General features: G+C 50.4%; 2 protein-coding genes across 7 annotated transcripts in view; one reads left to right on the top strand and one right to left on the bottom strand.

Annotated features, from left to right (window-relative positions):
- PPP1R7 (protein phosphatase 1 regulatory subunit 7) overlaps nt 1–16,781 on the bottom strand; it is a 32,749-nt gene extending 15,968 nt beyond the window's left edge. The window contains exons 1-10 of one of the 3 annotated variants that reach the window (XM_087424573.1): nt 16,594–16,685; nt 13,707–13,768; nt 13,155–13,295; nt 9,070–9,125; nt 8,276–8,341; nt 7,663–7,793; nt 7,103–7,265; nt 5,075–5,191; nt 3,852–3,956; nt 63–149 (exon numbers count right to left, since the gene is read on the bottom strand). In XM_087424573.1, the coding sequence (XP_087280699.1) occupies nt 63–149; nt 3,852–3,956; nt 5,075–5,191; nt 7,103–7,265; nt 7,663–7,793; nt 8,276–8,341; nt 9,070–9,125; nt 13,155–13,295; nt 13,707–13,716 (876 nt within the window). In that variant the 5' untranslated portion in view covers nt 13,717–13,768; nt 16,594–16,685. Of the gene's footprint in view, nt 1–62; nt 150–3,851; nt 3,957–5,074; nt 5,192–7,102; nt 7,266–7,662; nt 7,794–8,275; nt 8,342–9,069; nt 9,126–13,154; nt 13,296–13,706; nt 13,769–16,593 lie in introns of all 3 variants that reach the window. The other 2 variants (XM_087424572.1, XM_004427749.3) reach the window with 2 other exon arrangements.
- A 79-nt stretch (nt 16,782–16,860) lies between these two features.
- PASK (PAS domain containing serine/threonine kinase) overlaps nt 16,861–24,329 on the top strand; it is a 39,282-nt gene continuing 31,813 nt past the window's right edge. The window contains exons 1-2 of one of the 4 annotated variants that reach the window (XM_087424569.1): nt 16,861–16,884; nt 22,191–22,447. In XM_087424569.1, coding sequence (XP_087280695.1) covers nt 22,252–22,447 — 196 coding nt within the window. In that variant the 5' untranslated portion in view covers nt 16,861–16,884; nt 22,191–22,251. Of the gene's footprint in view, nt 16,885–17,313; nt 17,711–22,190; nt 22,448–22,467; nt 23,050–24,329 lie in introns of those variants that run through there. The other 3 variants (XM_087424571.1, XM_014785483.2, XM_087424570.1) reach the window with 3 other exon arrangements.

Consider the following 24,329-nt stretch of genomic DNA (forward strand, 5'->3'; position numbering starts at 1 on the left):
GACACTTGACTCAGCGCGACCAGTTCAGCTGAACTGTCATCAATCCCAGTGTGTAAACTTACCCAGAATTCCTGCAACTCTGTTAGATGGCTGATGTTTTCAATCTTTTTGATTCTATTTGATGCAACATCCAACATCGTGAGTTTGTTCTAAAATAAGGAAATAAAATTTTTCCGGGATTACCTCAGTTCAACAGTGATTGCATGACATGCACATAGTGTCCGGGTGCTGAGCTTAAAGCTGCGAGGTAAGCTACCCTCTCTGCCTTCACAGAACAGGAGCATCTAAGGGGGACAGTGACACCTGCCCAATTCCTGTAGCCCACCCAGGCCAGACTCTGGTTTCGTTTACACACAGAATCCTCACAACCACCTCTTCTCATTATCACTGGGATTTGAAACTGGTTCTGGCAGCCCCCAAGCCCTAGCTCCCAGATCTCCATCTACAAGGACCCCAGTAAGAAGCACGTGTTCTGAGAAGTGTTCTCCCTTCCTACCTCAAGGCAGAGGGAGGCCCGGGGCTCTAGGGGGCTGCCTGGGGCATCTGAAATGGGCTTTGAGAAGGGCTAAGAATTGTAGCAATGTTTACTTAGTGCTTATCTCAAGGAAACATACGATACCGAGTAATCCTTAAAACAGTATTTCTTTCTTCGTTTAGGGATGAGGAACCTGATGCTTGGTGAGGGTAAGAAACTGCCAGGCACAAGTGGAGGTGGCAGGGGTGTTGCTGTCAGGCCCCAAGCCCACGCTCCTGGAGGACCCTCTGGGAAGAGGCCACCAGGAGGAAGGCAGAGAGGAAAGCCTGGGTGCTGAGGGAGAGGGGCTCTGGCACCTGCCTGGAAACGAGAGCTGACGGAGGAGAGCAGAGCAGCACTTGGCCTTTTGGAGGACAGCATCTGGGCACGCCGAGTGCCCGCTGTGCGGCAGGCATCATGGTTCCATGCAGAGACAACACAGCATTTTCAGCGTGTGTGCCCTGATCCTCTGTTCTAAAAAGGCCCAGCAGATATTAACTTTCCAACACACATCGCTCATGCCTAAGCATGAGTACTATCTTTGCAAAGTCCACAGAGTTTTAAGATTTAACAGAGGAATAAGATTGCGGAGAAAATGAAGTTTGTTAAAGCTCGCACTGCTTGCTGAAGTATGTTTAATCAAACCAATTGGCAGGTTTTCTAAAATCAAAAGGGACACACTTGGAAGTTGGCTGACGGCCCCTGATAAAACTTCATTTCCTTCCTCTCTGCCCCTTTCTGATCGAGGACTCTCTTTTTAGATTTTCTGCTGCATTCCTGGGATTCTGATTACAAGTCCTCCCAAGGTTTAAGGGAAAGGTGAAAAATGTCTCAGTAAAATAAAACAAAACCCAGAAACACACACAAAAGCACACAGCCAGGGGCTCTACTGATTCGGAAGCACTCCGGCCCTGGGCTCTGACTCCCTGAGGGCCTGGCCCCCACCACTTCCACACCCAGCACCCCACCAGCCATGAGCACTGGCTGGGTCACTCTTCAGGAAGCTACACAGGACTGTGCCATGTCTGGGTGCTAGCTGGGCATGGCAAGCAAACGAGGAGCTCCTTCAATCAGCTTATGTTGGGCCCACTGCGTCACCTCAGATTGCTGAGTGCCTGCAGCGTGCCAGGAGGCTCCTGCCTGCAGGAGGTCAGGGGTTTCAGAGAAGACAGTGACTCAGTAGAACTCTGCAGAAGGTGGCCAAAGACGCACGGTGGGTGGCAGGGCGGGGACAGGGCAGGTCCAAGACCACAGCTATCTCTAGCTCTCTGCCCCTGTTCTGCAGGGCTCGCTGTCATCCATGTGCAAGTGCAGAAATGGGCAAAGCTAAACGGGTCTGGCACACGTGGTAGGATTTGATCCTTGTGCAGTCCCAGCACAAAGGCTCAGCACCAGGGGTGTCTGGCTGCCAGGACGAGTTGAATCTCTGAGCACAGGGATTCAGTTACACACTCAATACCACCTCCTGTTTTTCCGGGGAGCTGGACTACGTTTTGAAAGCTCATTCAAAAGCAAACCAGTAAGAATTACTTAAAAAAGAGCGGAACAGGATGGGGAGAGTAAGCACCCCAGAGATTCTGACATTCGAAACACAGCCCATGAAGGGCTGCTGCAAGAGTGCTGCCAGACGCACGGGAAGAGCCAGTGTACGAGGAGCAAACCCCAGGCAGAGGGGGCACCACGGGGTAGGGGACACGGCTCCTTTGTGTTGTTGGGACAGTGGATTTGCCATTTTGGAAAAAGCTGCGTTTACTTCCTTACCTACTACCACAAAAATAAACTCCAGATAAATTAAGACATAAAACTTAGAAGAAAACATAGGTGAATATTTGATCTCTAGTTGAATAAGGATCCCAGAGGAAAGACTGTTGCATGTGATCATGATGGATATCACAGTAACATAACTACTTTTAAAGCCACAACTGCTTTTTTTTTTTCTGTTTTGTTTCAAAGGCCCAAGAATGATCTGGTGTTCAACTCAGACTTACTGGCGGTGTAGCACTCCGACCAGTAATTCTAAATTCTCGCTTCTTTCCCATTTGCCTGGGGACTTGCCGCTCTGTTGGAACACGTTGCAGACATGCCCCTCTCCCTGGCGGATGCTCAGTGTTGACTGCGGGGACTTTGCATGGGGAGGCTGGGGAGCAGGGGACCCACTGCTCCCTGTGAGCGTGGGCCCTCAGGCTGGGCATCCCGTGAGCACACCCTGCCCAGCTCTGATCCCATGGCCTCCGTACAGTCTCACCTCTCAGAACTGCGCCTCAACCTGCCATTCTGCACCGCCTGAGTGAGGACCCAGTTTATATATCAGTTTTGTAAACCCTCAATTTGATTGTGAGGCGGAGGAAGGTGACTAAATTTTATCATAGGCACATTCTAACTTTTCCAAAACATTATGTAGATGTTGGTGAAATGAAATTCAGAATGTGGTATTCCCTCCAAAAACATCACTAATGGTGATTAGGCCCAGGAGCTGAGGCACAAAGACTGAAGGAACCTTTACAAAGACTGAAACGCTGTGTTTACAATAACAAAAGTGACCAATCTGCTTACATTTGCTGGCAAGTAAACAGAAGAAAACCCCCAGCAAAATTGAATGAGAAAAAGTATCTTATTTGTCTTGGATACTGCACTGAGGAAAAGCAGGTTGGCCTGTGAACAGCTGAAGAGGGCAAGGGCCTCTGTGAGAGCTGGGGGCCAGCACCCTGCTCCGCTCAGCACACCTAAGGCTGTCCTATGCTGAGTGAGAGCAGGAGTCCTGGTCCTGCTAGGGCTAGTGAAAAGCAGCAAGGAGGAAGAACGTGCAGGAGCCCCAAGAGCAGGAGAGCGTGCTGCTCACTCAGAACAGCTGAGACTAGTGTCTGTGGCCCCTGCGGGCCGGGAAGTGGGGTTGAGGCAGCAGCTGGCCAGAAAGTGCAGTGGCCAGGAGAGAGGGTCAGCTGCTGCACAGGGGCGCCCAGAAGCACGTAGGGTTTGTTTTTTGAAAATCTTCCCAAATGGCTACCGTGCTGCTGGTGGCCATGCAGTGAACAGTGCCCCAGTGAGGGGCCCTCTCAATACCTGTGCTGAGATTGCACACCAGCTTGACTGTGGCATAAAGTGTCAGCTTAGTGCTTGCTCAAGGGGGGAGTGACAACTGCATGCATTTCATGCATTTCCCAGCTCAAGGAGGGATCACTTTGTTTTCAGGATTGGAAAGTCTCTACGATAAACTTCTAGAGGCAACAAGTCTACTTAAGACCAGCCCTGGAGGTCGGTGTGTGCTGGCTGGCCAGCTGCCTGCTGCTGCCTGCACCCACACCACCCCAGACAGACGGACAGACAACAGATGTCTTACATTGTTCTCCAGGCCCTCGATGACTTCAATGCCATTGTGGCTGAGGTACAGCTCTCGCAGGTTCACCAGGTTCTGCAGACCCTCGATCTTGGTCAGCCGGTTGCTCTACAAGAAGGAGAGCCGACAGCTGTCAGAACAGTGTAGATGGTGGGAAATAAAAGGGCTTTTAGGAAATGAGATTTCTTATCTTGTAGAGTTCTAACAACAGGATGTTCCATTTAAAACGTGCCAGAATGGGACTTGTGTAGAGAGAGAAAGAAGATCAAAATTTCAAGTCTGTTGTACTGAGCTAAAATTCATGCATGAAGGTTAAAGGGTTTTATGCAAAGAACTCACTTTTTTTAGATATACTTGGGGAAGGTCTACCTCAATTAGTCTAGTAATTAAAAAATGTCAAAGAGGCCAGCCTGGTGGCATAGTGGATAAGTTCGTATGCTCCACCGTGGTGGCCCAGGGTTTGTAGGTTCGGATCCCGGGCATGGACCTACACACCACTCATCAAGCCATGCTCTGGAGGCATCCTACATACAAAATAGAGGAAGACTGGCAATGGATGTTAGCTCAGGGCCAATCTTCCTCACCAAAAAAAAAAAAAAAAAAAGTCAAAATCACTATTTCAAAGTAAATTCTCATTTCTTTCAGTATATATTTAACTCAAATTAAAATATAATGCTCTCTTTTTTAAAGAAGTCTGCAGAACATCTGCTTTACAGAAGGCACCAGTGGATCTGTGGGACCTGCCACACCCAGGCCCTGTGCCCAGAACACCCTCTCACATCTTGCCTCGAGGGTCTGATTCCACTAATTTGCTTCTGACAAAAAAGGTGACATAAGCCCAGGCATATTCAGGTGCTTCCCAATCCCAAACACGGGGTTTTCACTCTCTGTACGGACATGGAAGGAATCGCTCCCACCATCGAGCCAAATGCTTCAGGAGGACTTAGAATAGGCTCAACCTTTTGAAAAGGCGGCTTTGGCTAAAAACCACCTAGGACTGTTATGAGGAAAAGGAATGTGACCCTTAAAGAATGAAATTTTAGTTCAATGTGTGTATATATGTATAAAGTCTGTGAAATCTGACATTTCGATGGTTCACTTTTCGCTCACTGAGGGTGAAAAGAAGTGCCGGTCATGGACACAGTGAAAGATAAAAACTATGGTGTGTTTAGCAGTTCTGGCCCCCGCCGGACTCAGCAGGATGGGAAGTGGACATGGGTTGATACCTGCATGCTGAGGACTGTCAAGTTGGTAAGTGCATCCAGGTTCTGAAGTTTAGTGATCTTGTTTTTCCCCAAAAACAAACTCTCCAGATTGGTTAATGTGTCAATATTTTCAATTGCCTGTGAAAAGGACAGAGCAGCAGTTAGCACTGCGTGGCCAACCGGCTACACCAAGGAAAGCAAAGGTGGCTGGGCAAGGAGACAAAGCTACCTGGATTTTAGCCCTGAGATTTTGGGCAAGTTACTTTTCCACTCTGGAAATTTTTCCAATGAAATCTCACTTGAAAGTATAGTATGAAAAAACCAGAAAAGGTAGAGGGTCCAAGGCCTCATCTCTTGGGCTCACTCCCAACCCTCAAGTTTTCAGAGCTCCAGAGTTCAAGGGAACACAGTCTGAAAACCCAAGGACAAACGGATTTCTCAAGTCCCACCCAGTTCTACAGTTCTGTGTTGACACACTATTATGTTATTCTACGTAGGGTTCGTTAAAACGCATTCCCAAAAGCCTAGGTCTTCACAGATTGAGATGCTGGAAGCTCTGACCCAGGGATGCCCACTCAGGATCCCTGGGAGCAGGGTGCCCACAGTCCATGGCTTTCTGCCCCTCTTCCTCAGTTTCTGTATCTCTCCTTCTTTGCTTCTCCTTGCTATGATTCTGTGCTCCTCAACTGTAAATCCCCACAGGGCCTTGCATAGAGCGGTACTTTAATGAAAGCTTATTGACTAGACCTCAGTTTCCCTCGTCCTCTGAGTTCATTGCTTTCTCAGAACAAGTCAGCTATTAACATTTTCAGCAGAAGGTGCATCTTGTCTTGCCCATCACAGCAAGACTTGGCTGCTGGCTGCAGGGGATGTCTAAGAGGATGAAGATTCAGGGGGAGGTCACCCTTAACTGCTATCGCTTGCATTGATTTGTTACAAGCCACCTTTTTCCTAGAACATTCCATAGAGAGATACTTCACAAATGCTGACATCTGGCCACTCTCTAGTTTTAAATATGCTGCCCTGCTATTTGTGGCCATGTTACCCTAGCAGCGTCATGAGAGGCCCTTGCCAGAACCAACGCTCCTTGGTTTGCATCCTGCCCAGCTCTCCAGGGCCAAGTTGGACTGTAGTGTGCTGTAAACTTCCAGCAGCCGGATAGAGAGGCACTTCCAACGTGTAGGGAGGGGGAGGTGCTCAGAAACACCTGCCCTCAGCTGCTCAACAAGGCCAGCGAGAAGCACCAGTTTTGGTGCCATGGCTTCACTGGGGTGCCAGCTGGGCGTCAAATGGTCATCTAGCTGGCAGATACCCTCATGCCTGTCCTGGTGACCCTCCCTCTTTGCTGGCAGCTCTGCCCCCAGTGTCAGTCCCTCTGTGCCCCCTCCCAGGGCTCTTCCCAGTGGCTGTAAGTCAGCGGGGTAAAGGCCTCCACCTGCTTCTATGGAACCCCGACTGCTTTCCCACAGTCTCTGCCCAATGCCCTCAGAGGTCGGACAGAGCCTGGTAAATGGCAGGACCTAATGCTGCCATGGGCTTGTTCTAGAAGACGCAGGTATCTGGGGAGGACGGGCCAACCAAGTACCAAGCTGCGGGCTGCTTCCTACGGCCCTTGGCGTGGAGGTCAGATCGCTGCGAGCCACCACTTTGCTGTGCTTGGAATGCTTCCATCTCAGAGAGGCTCACCAGACACAACCATCAGCACAGCAGAAACAAAGTGTTGGGGGCTGATCAGCTCACCTCGGGCAGGACATACTGGGATGGTGTGCTAAGAGTTAGGCCATGATTTGGATGGAGAGCCAATGAAATCTATGTGCAAAAGGCTAGACCACTGCCTTTGGGCACATATTCTTATTAATATTGACCTTCAGTTAGCATTTTTTCTTAAAAAAAAAAAAACAAAAACCTACTTCCCTGTTCTTTGAGAAAAAAAAAAAAAATCACACCATATGAAAAATACAGCCAACCACACATCCTGCACCCACCCCCATCTAGTCCACACTGCTGCCTCTCCTGGAGCCCATGCTGCTGGCCGTGCACCTGACCTACCCGGATGCGGTTGGACCCCAGCTCCAGCATCTGCAGTTGACGTAAGTTGCTTACGTTCTCAATTTTATTGATTTTATTGTTGACCAAGAAGAGTTTTTTCAGTCGTGTCAACTTGTCAATTCCTTCAATGTTTCTCAGCAGATTAAAAGAAATATCTAGAATCCTGGGAACAAGCAGAACATTTATTTTTTAATGAGCACAGGTTGCACAGAACTCAGAATGTAACTTAGAGGCAGTATTCCCACCCAGAGGACCATGCATCACCCAAGGGCTGGATCTTGTGGCTGCCCAGGGAGGCCAGGAGCAGCCTATAGGGCCCCTGACACCTGCCCAGGCTCATAGGACTGTGTTGAGGGCAGACACCATGTCAAAAACCCTGAGTGGACCAGCCAGAAACCTCCAATCAAAGGTTTTATTTGCAGGTCGGGACTGTGGAAAGCCAGGTGCAGGGCAGGACCCTGTGGCAGACGTGATCTCCCGAGGGCTGAGAGCCAGGGCACAGAGATGGTTCTGGGGAGACTGGACGGGCCACTCTTGTCTTCTTGGGTCTCATGACTCACTCCAACTCTGTCAGAGCCTCCAGATTCTCAATCTTCTTGATTTGGTTGTCATAAAGGTCCAACTCTCGAAGACTCTGTAACTCCTCCAGATTCTCAATGCATTTAATTAAATTTTGACGGAGGCAGAGAGTCTGGGGGACAGAAAAAAGGACAGTTGAGATAGGCAACAGGGAAGCCACAAGAAAGTGCCAGCTGTGTTAGAGGACACAGGACAAGCCTTCCAGGTGGGAGGACGTGGTTTTCGTTCTCTCACTGTTTTCTAGAAAGATGCTGACCTTGGATAGGATAAGCAGACACCCAAAGGGAGGCTGGAGACAGGCCCTGCACTGAGCAGACCTACTTGGTGAGGGAGGCGTTGGTCAGGGTTAGGGCTGCGTGCTCCTTCCCAGCAGAGTGAACCATTAGTGGGCACAGTTTTGAAAAACAAATTTAACTGAAGCGAGTTAAGGACTGTACAGTTTGGTGTGTGCTTAACTGCAGGCTGGCTCTGAGCCGAGGCACAGCAAGCAGCAGCAGGTCCGAGTCACTGCCTGAACTCTGGGTGAGCTACCGGCCTCCTGGTCTGCTCTAGAAACCTGCCAAGTGCGTAATAAAAGGATAGACTCCCTCTCACCTTCACTTTTTTCAGCACCTCAAATCCTTCAATTTTTCCAATGCGATAGTGATTCAGATCAATGTCCTGAAACAAAGAAGAATTCTCGCTTAGCTACAGGAACTGCCTCAAGATCTGCTTCCTGGAACAGGAGCTACAAGGAAGCCTGCTAGGTGGGTGGAGGTGAGGGAAAGTAATCGGTAAGCCAGCGCCACACAGAGTCTGCAGCACACAGGGGAGCTGCAAGAAGCTCTCTGCTTTAGCTACGATTTATGGTTTCATGTATAACTGACCCTCCAAATGAGCGCTATGCAAAACATTTCTCTCACCCCTAGCTCCCTGGAGCATAAAACATAAGGCTAGGCTCCGAGGAGATGCACCCCAATCACATCACTGCCAAGGCCAGCTGAGGGTTCAGGATAGGGTCCCCCCGCCGGGTCGGTTATTATGCAACAGGTGGGTCTGCTCTTCCTGGCAGTCTTCCGCACACGCTGAATTGTTAATGCACGGTGCTTTTCAGATGGTGGGCATGTTAGGACCCCACCACTGACAACATAATCACTTCACCCATATAACTTATGAGTCAAAGGTGTTTCATTTGCCACACAATCCTCAATGGTTAAATGAAATGGGATTTCAATCACTGGTATTAAAAACTACAAGAACACAAGGAATCTGATCCAACCAAGGCAGGCTCAGATGATCTCTTCCAGAGAAAATCACTTACTCATCTGGCACCTTCATAAAAGATACCCTGACAGTCAGAGTGGTCCATCACCATGCCCCCTGAGGCTGGGCTGAGCAGGCAGTATTACCTCTGCATCTTTGTCCAGGTTAATGGTTTCCATATCCACAGGCAGCTCTTGTCCTTCTGAAAAAATGAGAAGAAAAAAATTCCACTCAGATACCTCCGTTTCCAGGAGGCAGTAGCCCTGGCGTGGGTGGAGAGCTGTGACTCGGCCTGCTGGCTCACAGAGCTAGCTCCAACGCAGAAGACAAATCAGCAGGTGATACAGGGAAGATGTGGATGGCGTGGCAGGGTTAACACCCTGTCCCAACACGGTCACCTTTTAAGCATTCTGAATTTCCTGAATTCAGGTACTGGCAGAGGTATACAAACTTCCACCTGTGCCACTGAACTTCCCCAAAACAGAAATGTCATCTGAAGCTGTTGGCAAAGGAGGAGGGAGGCCAACTGAGCCTCAGGTGAGCCCTGTCAGGGGCCAGGAAGCCAGGCAGCCCACCACCACCTTCTGGTGACGCCAGAGCTAACTGGCAGCAGCTCGCCTTCCCACACTCTGTCCCTTCTCGTCTGTGGCAATAAATCAGGCCATTTGAATATGGATCATGCTGGGCATATCAGATGTTCTAGAATGTGCCTTTTATTGCTTTGGAAAGTGGCCCAGCATCTACAAACGCTTCTCGCTGCAAATAGCAAAACAGAATGAAACCCAGCCCAACAGAAAGGATCAGAGAGCCCTGCTGAATAATTTAAACACACTTCTCGATGGGAGGCCGGAGGAGCTCATCCAGCAGAGCACGGTCCACCCTGAGTGCCAGGCTCAGTCTCCTGGTACACTGAGCGCCTGAGGAGAATGTGAGAACCACAGTCACTGTGGAGTTGATGGCCTTGAATTAGCAGCATCCCCCTTCATTCCATCCGGACCTATTTAAGCATATATGTCTAAAAGGATTAAACATTTAAAAGAGTAACAGTCATTCTCTGATTTCCCCAACTATCTTATGATTTCTTCCCCCAGTCTGCTTGAATGAGGATCCAAATAAGGTCACATATTGTGACTGGATGATAGTTCCCTGAAGTCTCTTTTTGCTCCTGCAATTTTTTCTTGAAGAGGCCGGGCCGTCTGTCTAGTAGCTTCTCCTAGTTGGTTGGAGCGTGTGGCTGCCATCTCTCCTGCATTTCCTGTGAGCTAGTTGTTACTGTTACTGTTTTGCCTGGCTCCTACCGCTGTCTCTTTCCTACAGCAAAATTGCATTGCTTCTGCGCTGCAGCACTCGCAGTCCCTGGACCTCACGCTGATGCACCTCCCAAGGACGAGCAGCCTGGGTGCTAGTCAGCCTGGCCCCTCTAATGGTAGCCCCAAAGAGGTACACTTGACATAGGATCAGCTTAAAAGTACTGGCCCCACATTGGCTGAATTCACTTCACAGTCTTTGCACTATGCCTTTTCCATAACAAACAACAATGGCTAGTTAAAAAGAAAAAATGTTATTTACTACAGTTTAACCGTAGCCTTATAGGATACCAACTAACCTTGGAGTTAAATAAAAGGAGCTGGGCAAAAACAAGAGATATACCCAAATCACCTCCCCTCCCTCCAAAAGAGAGCATAAATTCAATGTCCATGAACACAGGAAATTGCAACAAAAGAAGTACTACAGTGAAGGCAGGGTGCCCAAGTCAAGCAGTGTCCAAACCAGGACACTATGAGAGTAAAAGAGGGCACTACAGACAGTCACGCCAGGTCAGCAGGTGGAAACTGGGTCCGGGCTCCTGCAGACATATGGTCACATGGCTTAAAGGGCTTCTGTGTGTAACACACCCAGCTCAGGGCAGGCCCCTCCAAACGTCAGCTTAACCTGTGAAACAAAGTGACCAGCCTAGAACATCTTTCCAAATGTATCGTGTATTGATCATTTTTTAAAATAAGTTACGGAAAATAAGTGAAAGGTAGCAGCTGACATGTTTGAATTCATTTTATTTGAACTTAAGACTTAAATAAATACAGGTAGGAGCAAGTACTGGTTTCTCCAAGGACTTACAAAAATGCATATTCCCAGAGAACTTCTAATTGGCTGGTAGTCTGGAGGAAAGAACGCAGGATTTAGACAAGACAGGTTCAAGTCCAGCTGTTCTACTTTGCAGCTGTGTGCCCCTGGGTGAGTTATAGCAAGCCTGTGCTCACGATCCAGGGACAGAGAGCCCATGACAGGGCTCTGCCAATTCTCCAGTCCTCCCCAAGTACCAGGTGCTCAGATGTGAGGACAGGTGATGCTCCCGCCCACTGGCCTTTCTGTGACTAAGCTAGACAGTAATGAGAGCTTTCATCCGTCACTCCCATGTACTTATTCCACCCCCGTCACTTACAGAACACTGATTCTGAAGTTCCAAAGTAAATGTGACTGGTACTTTTGTGGTAATCTCCTTTTGCTTTAAAATTAGGTTGCCATGGTTACCAACCTTGGCACAGAGAGCACAATGTTATTCTAAAAATTAGTTTTTTTTTTTCTTGTGAGGAAGATCGGCCCTGAGCTAACATCTACCAATCCTCCTCTTTTTCCTGAGGAAGACTGGTCCTGGGCTAACATCTGCGCCCATCTTCCTCCACTTTATATGGGACGCCGCCATAGCATGGCTTGACAAGCGGTGCGTCGGTGCGTGCCCGGGATCCGAACCGGCAAACCCCGGGCCGCCGCAGTGGAGCATGCGCACTTAACTGCTTGAGCCACTGGGCCGGCCCCATGGTTGTGTTTTTCATAAATTTGTTGTTTTTATTACCGTAAGGGTAATATATGATTATTAATACCTTAAAAATCCATGCATTGTATATAAATCTAGAAAATGTAGAAAGTACAACTTCTCAAACCTGCTGTTCACAGAGACCCTCAACAACAGTTTGATGTGTTGTCTCTCTTTAGTGAGAACTACATATTATTAATATTTTTAAAATAAAAATAAGATTTTAACATGCATACTATTTGGAAATTTGCTTTTTTCACTTAATAATATCTCTGGGACATCTTTCCGTCTGTTCATATGGTTTCTCTCATTCTTTTCTTTTTTTTTTTTTAAAGATTTTATTTGGGCCGGCCCCGTGGCTTGGCGGTTAAGTGCGCGTGCTCCGCTGCTGGCGGCCCGGGTTCGGATCCCGGGCGCGCACCGACGCACCGCTTCTCCGGCCATGCTGAGGCCACGTCCCAAATACAGCAACTAGAAGGACGGGCAACTATGACATACAACTGGGGCTTCCCCAGCCCCAGTAGATAGTTGTATGTCATAGTTGCCCGTCCTTCTAGTTGCTGTATGTCATAGCTGCACATCCTTCTAGTTGCTGTATGTGGAATGCAGCCTCAGCACGGCCGGAGAAGCGGTGAGACGGTGCGCGCCCGGGATCCGAACCCGGGCCGCCAGCAGCGGAGCACGCGCACTTAACCGCCAAGCCACGGGGCTGGCCCTCTCTCATTCCTTTCAATGTAAACTAATTTTCTAAGCAAACAAGTAAAAAAGGCTTAGATCATGGTTGGGGAGGGTGAAAAACCACCACTACGGGCTGAGAACTTACTTTTCTCATCTCTAAATTCGTTTTGTTGTTGTTGTTACTAAAACAATAGGAGGCTATTCGGATATTTTCCACATAAAACAATTTTCCTAATGTCTAGGCAATTTAGAAGTCAATCCTCAAGGCTACAAATATGGTGAAGCAGGACTCAGGAATGACTTCTCTAAGAAAAGAGAAGTGCTATTCTGAAATGAGTTTATATTACTGTGGTAGGAAATAAAAGCACAGCCGTCAGCAATAATGTTTATTTCAAAATTCTTGCTTTCTGAACAAATGGTTAATAAAACAACTTTCTAGTTCTGTCCCAGATGACACTCTAGTACCCACATCATTAGTAGCAGTATCTGCCTTCAGTGGGATCAGAAGAAATGGCATCATGCTTCAAGTGCTGCAGTCAGCTTGCTCAAGGAGTGCCTCCAGGGGGTGCTGCTCCCAGAGCACACGCCTTCAGCCCCCAGCCCAGGGAGGGCCTCTGACACTGCACCAGCAGACCACTCTCACACAGCAGTGCTCTCCAGGCTGCCACAACGCCACCACCCAGGGGGCAGATCACATGCAACACGGCTGCCCTCCCCCTTAGTGAGTTTAAGGCTCTTAACTCGGCTGGGTACCTTCTGGGTCCTCTCCTCCCCGGTCCTCTCCATCCTTCAGGCTGTGCTCACTGAGGTCTGCCACCAGACCACTGCTCTGCTTCTTCCCTTCTTCATCGCCTGATTCTTCAGATTCGACCCGCCTGTCAACTGAACCCATGCACATCAATAAGAATTCACATTCACTTTATGTGACTCTTTGAGCAACATATAACAGACTAACATCCAATTGTAAGTCAAAAAGATTTCATTCAAAAACGTTTGTTGAATTCAGTTCAACATACATAGAGTGTCTTCCACGTCTCAGGCACCATCTGAGGTGTAGAGTGGCAGGGAGAACTTGGGATGGGGGGGCAGAGCAGGGAGGCACACGGGTACAAAGGTGAGTAACATACTATTCCTGCCCTCAGGAACTTGAGAAGAATCACCAGGTGTTTTGAAAGCCCTGGGTCATCTGTGTTTAAACACACTAATGGTAACACACAGGGAAGCACCTCCTGTGCGCTTACTTTTGGCCTGGATATCCATGTGAGGGGACCATTGCACCCTTCCGCCACATACCTTCATCCATGCTCCACTATCCATTTGGCCAAGAAAACCAGCCCAGTTCACAGGCCCACGTTCTGAAAGAAATCAAGACTAACTCAAATCAGACTGTGGGCAGGGGGGAGCTCTAATAAAAAAGGAGAAGACAGCCAATAGTGCTAAGTGCCCCCACGTAAAGGTCACTGATGCTAAATGTCAGGACACAGATATACCAGTTCAAAGCTTTGAAAAGCTGGGAAATAAATATCTTTTGAATGAATAAATAAAGCAACGATTAAATGTGGCAGACTGGTAAAAATTCTTTGGCAAGACAAATAATTTTCCTTTTTCCTAACTTTTTTCATGACCTCTTTTGGAAGTGTGTCTGGAAGACCTGAAGCACTAACAAATTACTCGGAATTATCAACCATAGTGAAAGCATTCTCTTTCCTGACTACAGCATATCTACAAAGGGGTCTGCCCTTTGAGGGAAAAGAAGTTCTATTTCATCTTTTATCTCCTGCTGGGCCTAGCTAGGTGGCAGTTAGGAAAGGATTGCTGGATAAAACAAGTCCCTATGAAATCCATCTCCAAAACTGCCATATCCATTCCTTCTTCTCTGCCCCTGCAACTGCCTTGGCTCAACTACTCATTACCTGTGGCCTGGGCTCCTGCCCGGCCTCCTAACTGGTCTCTCTGGGGCTTGTCTGGCTCTGTCTAACCTAGTCTCCATTACTAGAGAATCTGATCTGGTTCTAAAATCCAAATCTGGGGCCGGCCCCGTGGTTTAGTGGTTAAGTGTGTGCTTTCCGCTACTGGCGGCCCGGGTTCGGATCCCGGGCGCACACCGCCACACGGCTTCTCCGGCCATGCTGAGGCCACGTCCCACATACAGCAACTAGAAGGATGTGCAACTATGACATACAACTATCTACTGGGGCTTTGGGGAAAAAAGGAGGAGGATTGGCAATAGATGTTAGCTCAGAGCCGGTCTTCCTCAGCAAAAGGAGGAGGATTGGCATGGATGTTAGCTCAGGGCTGATCTGCCTCCCCAAAAAAAAAAACAAAAAACAAAAAACAAAGATGCCCCCTCCCCCATCCAGAAAAAAAAAAAAATCCAAATCTGATTTTTGACTCTGAAAATTTCTGGAACGTCAGTGGCATTTCCAGAGTTTGCATCTTGCCCCTAGAGACAACGCTGCGGCAGGCTATTTCCTTTTCCAAGCCTCAGTCTCCTCATCTGTAGAAGGGAACTAGTGTAGTACCTATATCTCAGAGTCGCTGCCAGGAGTAAATTAAAAAAGGCACAAAAGCAGTAGACATTTAATAGATTAATTGTTACCAGGCACAAGGCACTCTGTGGTAAAGGCTAACAGAGAGCAAGTTCTACTGGACAATGGTTTGGTGCTGCTGAGCCCTGGGTGGGAGGGCTTAGCCAAGGAATGGCAGCCAAAGTGAAACCTGGAACTATCCTGAGGGCAGCAGAGGGTCTGGGGTATGGGGCAGCAGATCATCATATAAGGAGACTTTGGGGCACTGGGGACAATGGGCTGGCTCAAGGCATTGGCAGTGGGAACGGAAGAGGCACTGAAGATTTGGCTATAGTAAGGAAGCAGAGGTGTCAGAGCTTGTTGATTGATTGGATGGGTGGGAATGGGAGAGGGAGAAACGCCTGGGTTTTGTATTTGCCATTTACCAAGACATGGAAACAGCTGAAGAGGAAGCAGGAGTAGATGGGGGGAAGGAGAAGGGGGACAGGAAGAGGTGCTTCCTTGCTTAAAAAGATCCAAGGGTCTTGAAGTCCAAGACCCTTCACATACTTCTCTCCACCAAGACCCTCCATGACCATCCCTCGCCAGCCTCACTGGCCCTCTTTGCCCTCATCCAATACGGCTGTCACTCTTGGTCAAACCCTTCTCCAAACAGGCCACATTCCTTCACACCCCTTTGCCTTTGTCTTTGTGGTTTCCTTTGCCTGCAGTGATCTTTGATCTTTTCTTCACCCTATCCCCAGCCTGGCTGATTTGTAGTTATCCTTCAAAGTTCAGCTCGGAGCTGCCTTTGGTTGTACAGCTACCACTCCCAAACACACCAGCTCTTCCTTAGGACCCCCTGCCCAATCCGTTCTGCTTCCTTCTTCCCTAGCACTTTACACATCAGACAGTGGCTTCTCTTCTGGAGCTCAGTAACCCCCATGAAACCAAAGGAGCCAAAAGCACATAAGCACTCAAAGACATGACTGACTCTCCAACGGGGACAAGAGTGTGTATGTGTGCATATATAATTACATGCACACATAACATGCATATAATTTTTTTCAACAAAGCCAAAGAGTTGATTTTAATCTTTTGGGAACTATGGTATCTTTGAAAACAGGCACCCGCTATTCTATAACTCAATCTCTCGGCTCTTTGTCACCCCTTCCCCAGAACCCATTCAACTGGAGTGGACCCTTCTCTACCCCGCCACGTTCACCAACGAGCCGACTCGGGCGGGTCCCATTGCGCCCTGCGCCTCAATGTCCTCGTTAGGTACCCGAAGACCGACCCGCGGGGTCAGGCTCAGAGGTTCGGTGCGAGGCTCCTACCCGTTGGTGGACGCCCGGGCTGCGGGACCACCGCGCCGCCTGTCCCAGCCCCTGGCCCGGCTCGTGCCGCTGCTCTCCCCTTCCTCTGCCCTGTATCCAGCGCCTCCCGGGTCGCCTGCGCCTTCCCGGCCACTGCCCCCTCCGCCCGGGGTTCCCGAGTCCGGGGCCGCTCCCGCCCCCGCCCCGCCGAGCCGGCAGGCAGCTGTCAGGGGGCCGCGTGGCGGGGCCCGGCCGTGGCAGGAGACGGCACGCCCCGTTTCTCTCAGGCAAGCCCGGTGCGGACCGCCGCTCCCAGCCCGCTGGGCCCTTCGGCCACCGCCCCGCGGGGCCGCTCACCTTCCATCATCTCCTGCGACTGTTGCTGGCCCGCGCCGCGCTCCGCCGCCATGTTGGCTGCTCTTCCCTTTCCGGAATCTTGTCGCCTCAGGACCCTCAGCCAATCAGAGCTCCCAGCTCCCAGCTGACCCAGCCAATGGAATCCCAGCACAGTGGGGGGCGGGGGGGGGACTGACCCCTCCCCCCGACGCGCCTGCGCGGCCCCAGCGCCTCCTGGGAGTTGTAGTCCGTGCGTGAGGCCGCGCCCGCCCTCAGCCCCGCGGGCCGCCGGCCTCACCTCCCCCGGGGCAGGTAATTTGAGAGCGCCCGGAGGCATCTGGAGGCGAGGAGCGGGGAGGAAGGCGGGGCAGGCGGGGCCGCACGCATGGAGCCGAACCTGCAGGCGAGAGGAGAGGAATGTGGGAGATGTTCTGGACTCTAGAGGGGCACGGCCGGGTGGTCTCTGGGTGGAGCTGCCAAATGCGGGTCTCCCGGCGGCGTCTGTACAATGGGCCGGCCTCGTCGGGGCATCGCCGCGCGGATCCAGTCCGAGCGCAGGGGCTGCCTCCGTTAACGCTCAGCGCAGGGCGCCCGCGCTCGTGCCGGGGCGGGAGCCGAGGCTGGGGGGGTGGGGAACTGGGGGTAAGAGGCAGAGGGCCAGCTCCAGCTTGCAGGTGCCGAGAGAGCCGGTCGGGACTCGGGACGCCGACCGAGCCCACTGCGGGCGCCGCAGCCTCCGTCGGCCCTCGGCTTTGCGGGCGAGCGTGGCCCGTGAGGGAGCCGCCCCGCGCCCCCCGCCTCCAGGGCGAGGCCGCCGAAAGGCGAGCTCCGCGTTGCTCACCCTTCTCGATCCCGAGTCTGGAGGAAACCGGGTCCGCCGGACGGGGATGGCTGAGGCGCCGTCTCTTTTGGCTCCTCCGAGGCACCGTAGGGGGAGTCCGGTGCGTCCCTAGCAACCGTTAGCGCGGGCTTCTCCGCTCGGGCTCGCTGAGTCCCGCCCACAGGCACCAGTGGTTGGCTCTTGGAGCCTGTCAATCGGCGCGAGTCGCTCTGCGATTGGTCGGTGGGGTAGAGGCGTGGATCGGCTCCCGCCCGGCGGGGAGAAGCGAGCGTGGCCGGCTGACTGTCGCCTCTCCAGGTGAGATGTCTGCCCCGGAAAGGCGGCCCGGGCTCCGCGGGGTCCCTCCGCCTCGACCTGGCGCGGCCCTCGGGCGAGCCCAACCCGAGCGCTGTGGCCCCGCGCTGCCCGCGTCCACTCCTGCGGGGTGTTGGCCCGCGCCGCACCCTGGGGGCCCCAGGACAGGGCCGCGCCTCCTGCCCCGACGCCCCGCCTCGGCCTAACCCACCCGCACTGGGTCCTCTCGCCTAGAGTTGACTGTGCGTTTTGTTTACTTAGTAGTGCCCGTCCTCCTAGGAGGTGAGCTCCAGGACGTGCCTGGCATCCAAGAGCTTGTCAGTAGACAGTAGGTGAATGCATGAGCTGCAGTGTGCACTTCCACTGCTTCTCGACATCCCCGCTTGGATGTCCCATGCATACCTGGGCTTTATCCTTAATCTTCTTTTTACCAGTTTTCCTTTTCCCAGAGAATGGCCTGAGCTAAAAACGTGGGATGCGATCTTAACGCCTCTCCCCGCCTTACCTTCCACATCTCATCACCCAGTACATCTATGTTAATACGATGTCGAATTTTCTCTTCTGGGTTGTCCTCTCCATCTTTCTGCCTTTGCTTTAATTTAAGGCCTCATAATTTCTTGCCTGGATTATTGTAACCTTCCCCCCCCCCGCCCCCCCCCTTGCCCCTAGAGTGGTCTTGCAAAGAGCATATCTGGTCACGTTACTCCCAAGCATAGACCACTTTAAAGTCAATCTTTGGGATAAAACCCAGACTGCTTGGGCAGGCATACAAGGCCCTGGGAGTTCCACTCGGACTCTCCAGGCCCATCTCCGTCTGCTCTCCTGTGTACTGACTCCTCCCCAAGGGCACTGTGGGAGTCTTTGCCCTAAAATGCCTCTGCCTGGAAGGCTTCTTCACTCCGCTTTGCCTGGCTCAGCTCTACTGGTGCCTCCTCCAGGAAGCCTTGGGTGACCTTTGGGATCTGGGAGGGGCCCTTTGCTTACAGCCTCCATCACATCATCCTGGGTATTCTTTAGGATGCTTTGATGCAAGAAACAGATGCAGTCTCAGAATAGCTCTGAGGGTGAGTAAAGAGCCCCCAAACCTGAAATCCAGAGGAAGGCAGGTTTCATCCAGTGGCTCAAAATGACATCCTTGCCATTTTCTGCTCTGCTGTCCACTTTGTTGGCTTCATCCTGGCTGGTTCTGCTTCTGGTTGCACAGCAGCAGTGGGAGCGAGTGGAGCTATGTGTTTCCTAGCTTGTGTTCTAGTGGGAGAAAGATGGTTGCTTCCAGATCTCACCCCTAAGAGCAAGGAGTACCTTCCCAGAAGCTCCTTTGCTTGTTTAAAAAACTTTCCCTACTCAGTCTTACAGAAAGTCTTTCTAATTTTCTTCTAAAAGTTGAGTGTTTTGACTTTCACAGATGGTGTGTTGATAGCTCTGTTTTCATTGTTTCCCATCTGGACGATGAGTTGTCCCAGCACCGTCATGTGCATATGATTAGCCCATATTTCTCCAGTGATAAGGAATACTCCCTCAGTCATATATCAAGTGTTCATACATGCACAGGTCTTTGGCTGGGCTCCCATTTGTTCCTTTGATCAATTCGGTTATTCCTGCCCAGACACACCACCACAGTAACTATGGTTTCATGCAGAGTTTTCACATCTGGTAGGCTGAGTGCCCCTACAGGGGGCCTGGATCTGTGGATTTATTTCTTTGTTACTGAAGGTCGTTCACTCTTATCTCTTCAAATGTTTCTTCCTCTCTATTCTTTCTGCAATTAGATGTTAGATTGTCTCAGTCTTTATGTCTTAACTTCTCTCATATTTTTATGTTCGTGTTTCTCTGTTGCATTCTGGATTATTCATTCAAATATACCTTCCAATTCACTAATCTTTTTTTTTTTTTTTAATAATTTTATTTATTTACTTTTCCCCCCCAAAGCCCCAGTAGATAGTTGTATGTCATAGCTGCACATCCTTCTAGTTGCTGTATGTGGGACTCGGCCTCAGCATGGCCGGAGAAGCGGTGCGTCGATGCGCGCCTGGGATCCAAACCCGGGCCGCCAGCAGCGGAGCGCGCGCACTTAACCGCTAAGCCACGGGACCGGCCCTAATTCACTAATCTTCTTTTCAGCTGTGACTACCTGCATGTTTTACCTGTCCATTGACATTAAAAATTAACTTTATTGGGCCGGCCCCGTGGCTTAGCGGTTAAGTGCGCGCGCTCCGCTGCTGGCGGCCCGGGTTTGGATCCCAGGCGCGCATCGACGCACCGCTTCTCCGGCCATGCTGAGGCCGAGTCCCACATACAGCAACTAGAAGGATGTGCAGCTATGACATACAACTATCTACTGGGGCTTTGGGGGGGAAATAATTAAATAAATAAAATCTTTAAAAAAAAATTAACTTTTTTGAGATATAATTTACAGGCAGTAAAGCGTGCCGATGTTAAGTACGTAGGTCAGTGAGGTTTGAGACATGTATACAACCCTGCAGTCACAACCACAATTGAGTCACAGAACACTTCCTAAGTCACCCTAAGAAATTCCTTTGTGCTCTTTCTTAGTCAATCCCCATGCCCTTCCCACCACCGGCCCTAGACAACCACTGCTCTGCTTTCTGTCCCTGTAGGTCAGGTTTGTCTTTTCTAGTGCTTCACATCAGACTACAGGATGTGGTCTTCTGTATCTGGCTGCTATTACAAAGCATAACGATTCTGAGCTTCATCCATGCCATTGACTGTATCACCAGTTCATTCCTTTTTATTGCTGAGCAGGATCCCTTAGTGTGGATGTCTTCAATTTGCTTACCTGTTCTCCTGTTGATGGACATTTGGACTGTTTCCAGTTTGGGGCTATTAAGAATAAAGCAGTTGTCAACATTTTTGGGGAAGTCTATGTGGACTTGTACTTTCCTTTCTTTTGGGTAGATACCTCAGAGGGCAATTACTGTGTCCCAGGGTAATTGGCAAACTGCTTTCCAAAGTGGGTGTATGTCCCATTGTGTTTTGCCACCAGTAATGAGAGTTCCAGCTGCTCCCCATCCTTACCAACACTTCACATTTCCATTCTTTTTAATTTTAGCCACCCTACTGGTTGTGTAATGATAGCTCATTGTGAGTTTAATTTGTGTTTCCCTGATGACTAATGATGATGGACATTTTCTCGTGTGCTTCTTTGCGATTTGTTGGTCTTCTTTGTTGAAGTGTCTGTTCAAAACCTTTACCCTCCACCCCCTTTTAAAAAAGTCAGGTTGTAAGTCTTCTTATGAATCCTTCGGATTTTCTCTGTTTATGGTCATGTCTTCTGTGAATCGAGGCAGCTTTATGCTCTCCTTCCCAGGGTATATGCCTTTATTTCTTTTTCTTGCCTTTGTGCACTGGTGGGGACCTCCAGGACAGTGCTGAATAGAAGAGGCTCTATGGACTTCCTTGCCCTGCTCCTGACCTCAGAAGGAAGTCTTCAGTCTCAGCATCAGGTCAGGTGTGTGGCCAGCTGTATGTTTCTCATACGTGCTCTTTATCAGGTGGAGGAAGTTCTCAATTCCTAATTGCTGAGAGTTTTTCTCATGAAGGGTGTTGGATTTTGTCAAATGCTTTTTCTGCATCAATTAGTATGATTGTGTGATTTTTCTTCTTTGGCCTGTTGATATGGTAGATTACATTGATTGATTTTCAAATCTTAAACCAGCCTTTCATTCCTGTGACAAGCCCTACTTCGTTGTAGTATATTATTCTTTTTACATTTTACTTGATGGATTTGCTAATATTTTGTTGAGGATTTTTACATCTATGTTCATGAGAGTTATTGGTCTGTAGTTTCTTTTTCTAGCAGTGTCTTTGTCTGGGTGGGCATATCGTCCTGGCCCCTTGAACTCCTCACTTCATCAAGGCCCCCTCGCTGTGCCTGCAGGCAGCAGTTCTGTCCTGTAGTTGTGCAGGATATCACCCAGGAGGAAATTGGGTGGAGGACACGTGGGGTTTTTGTGTATTTTCTTCTTGTATCTGTGTGAGAATCCACAAGTATCCAAAAATAAAAAGTTAAAAAGAAAAATATAAACATCTGGTGCCAGCCCATCTCCAGATTCTCAGCCTTGGCCTTGTCTTGCTATTTTGTTGGAAGCTCTGTGGGTGATTCTGGGTGCAGCCGATCAGACCCATGGGATTTGGGGAAAGCTGGGGCCGGGGGGGCAAGCAGACCCTCACACGTTGGTGGGTTCTCATGCCATTGATAATGTTTTTCTTGACCTGGGAGCGTTTTCAGTTCATGTGGACCTGCAGCCTCCGTCCTTTCTACTCTGTTTTATTCCTGTTTTTCCTTCTCTCTTTCCCATATCTTCCTATACATTTCTCTGAAAGAGCTTCTTTTAGCACGACTTTGGTATGAAGTTGTGTTGTAGGTTCTGACCCAGGATGGCAGTGAGTCTTTTGGGGCTGAGCTTAACTCAGCCTTGCGAAGAATTAGTGGTGAAGCTGCCTTTATGTTCTTGCATTGCAGGCATTGATCGGGTTCACTTTGTTTTCTAACTGACCATTGTTCACTGGCCCACCGTCTCTCGATGGAGGACAGAGGCTCGGTGGCCTCTGAAGAGGACCAGAGGTGCCTAGGCGGGAACCTCTCCCTGACAGTGCCCACGGAGGGCCCTGCAGCACGGACCACCTCTGAGCCCAGCAAGTCTTTGTCCTCAGCCCGCAGACATCTGAGCAGAAGGAATGGGCTTTCGAAACTCTGCCAAAGCAGGATGGCGCTCTCCGGTAACCACCATTCTGATCATTGTGGGCATCAGTGTTGAAAATGGAAATGCAGAGTCGCTCTTGGTTCTGTTCCGCTATTCTGTTCTTGCAGAGAAAAGATGTGTGTTTGGGTGCCCAGGACATGCTGGCAGACGATGCTGGCAGGACCCTTTGCTGTTACATTTGTTCTGCTGATTCTTAGGCATGAAACTCTCCTTTTTAGGCAGCGGTTGGAATTCGCCTCCACATTTCAGGGTCAAATTAGAGCAAAACATTATTTCTTAGATCAGAGTGTGTGAGAACGCTGTCCTGGGCTAGGCTGTGTGACAAGTGAAATATGGCTTTGCTAATTTAGTTCAGTAAGTATTTACTGACTGCACTGCAGGCTCAGGCTTTCTTCCTGGACACAAATTAGGCTGATAGGCAGCCAACCTCATAACGCGGGTGGTGGTGCCCCCAGGAGTGGGCCGAGAACTGTGGGGCACCTGCTACCCCCCCGCTCCCCATTCACTTATGTCTCCGAGTCCGTTGGTGCCTCCAGAGCCCAGACACAGCGAGGAAGAAAGCGTCACTCTGCCTTTGAGGGGCTCATCATCTGAGAGGGGTGCTTGAGGAGACAGCAGGTGCGTGCTTGAAGTTGGGTGGACCTGGAACAGTGGAGAGGTGGCCTGGAGCCAGAGGAAAGGGGCTCAGGAGAGGGGAGGCGAGATCTGGTCTCAGGAGAGGAGCGGCTAACAAAAGAGGAGGAGGGTTGGAGCTGAGCTCCCCAGTGTGGGGTTATGGAAGGGCTGAGTGTGTTCAGAGGGCGGTGTATGCTGGGTTTTTGTGGAGAGGGCCAGAGATGCTGCGGGGAGGGGCTGGGCGAGTCTGTGAGGCAGGCAGGCAGCCCCTTTCAGGAGCATGGGCTTCGGCCGGGGACGCTGGCCCAGGGTTGGGTCGTTGTGGTGGCTGCATGAGGAGCAGAGGCAAAGCTGGTGTCACAGTGCCTGTCCTGAGGCACAAGGAGGGGTCGAGTCAAGCTTGGGATTGGCTGCCTGGGAAGAGGAGGGCCATGGCAGATGGCCGTGCAATTTCCAGCTTCAGAGAACGTCAGAGTGAGGCCACTAACTGAGAAAGTCGGGGACTCCTCTACGAAGGACCCAGAGAGGAAGGAGGGCTGAGTCATATCTGTTTGGTTGGTGTTTGAGCCACTACAAGGATGGAGTTGACATTTACTGAGATAGGAAAGAAGGGGAGCAGGTAGCTGGAGCCCAGGGAAGGGGTCGGGGCTAGGGGTGTGAGTGTGGGGCTGTTAGCACGTTTCTACGTGAAGTGTATGTAAAGCCACCAAGGAGTGGCTGGGATGGAGTGGAGGTTGTGAGGTGGAGTCTGGGGTCCTGCAGTGGTGGGACGTCAGGACGGTGGAGGGAGAAGGTACTCTGCCGAGGGCAGGCGGTTTAAGAGGCGGGGAGCCTCCGGGCCCAGTGCTGCTAAAGGCAGAGTAGGGTGAGGCCTGAGGATTGACCATGGGGTTGAGCATCTTGGAAGCCACTGGAGATGTTGCTGAGAGCAGATTTTCGGGAGTGGGGAGTGAACCTGATGGGTGAATGAGAAGGGAGAATGGAGGGAGGGGGAGTGGAGACAGCAGGTAGCTCTTGAATTTGTGAGGCTTTCCAGGAACAAGTGATCGGGCAGTAGCTGGAGGGGCTTGGATCTCAGAAAGAGGGTCAGAGGAGAGAGGGGGTGTTTTTTTTATTATTTTATTTTATTTTTTTAAATCCACTGACCGATTAAGGGGGGATGTTTGTAGGAGAGCCCGGTGGAGGGTGGGCGGGGAGGATCCTGAGTGTTATTTACACAAAAACATTGAGCTCGGGTCCTCTGTGCTTCTGATAGGACATGGCTCTGCGTGGCCGTGAAGCAC

The sequence above is a fragment of the Ceratotherium simum genome, chromosome 37 (assembly GCF_057802395.1).
Source record: "Ceratotherium simum simum isolate JZ-2026a chromosome 37, ASM5780239v1, whole genome shotgun sequence".
NCBI classification, from domain to species: domain Eukaryota; kingdom Metazoa; phylum Chordata; class Mammalia; order Perissodactyla; family Rhinocerotidae; genus Ceratotherium; species Ceratotherium simum.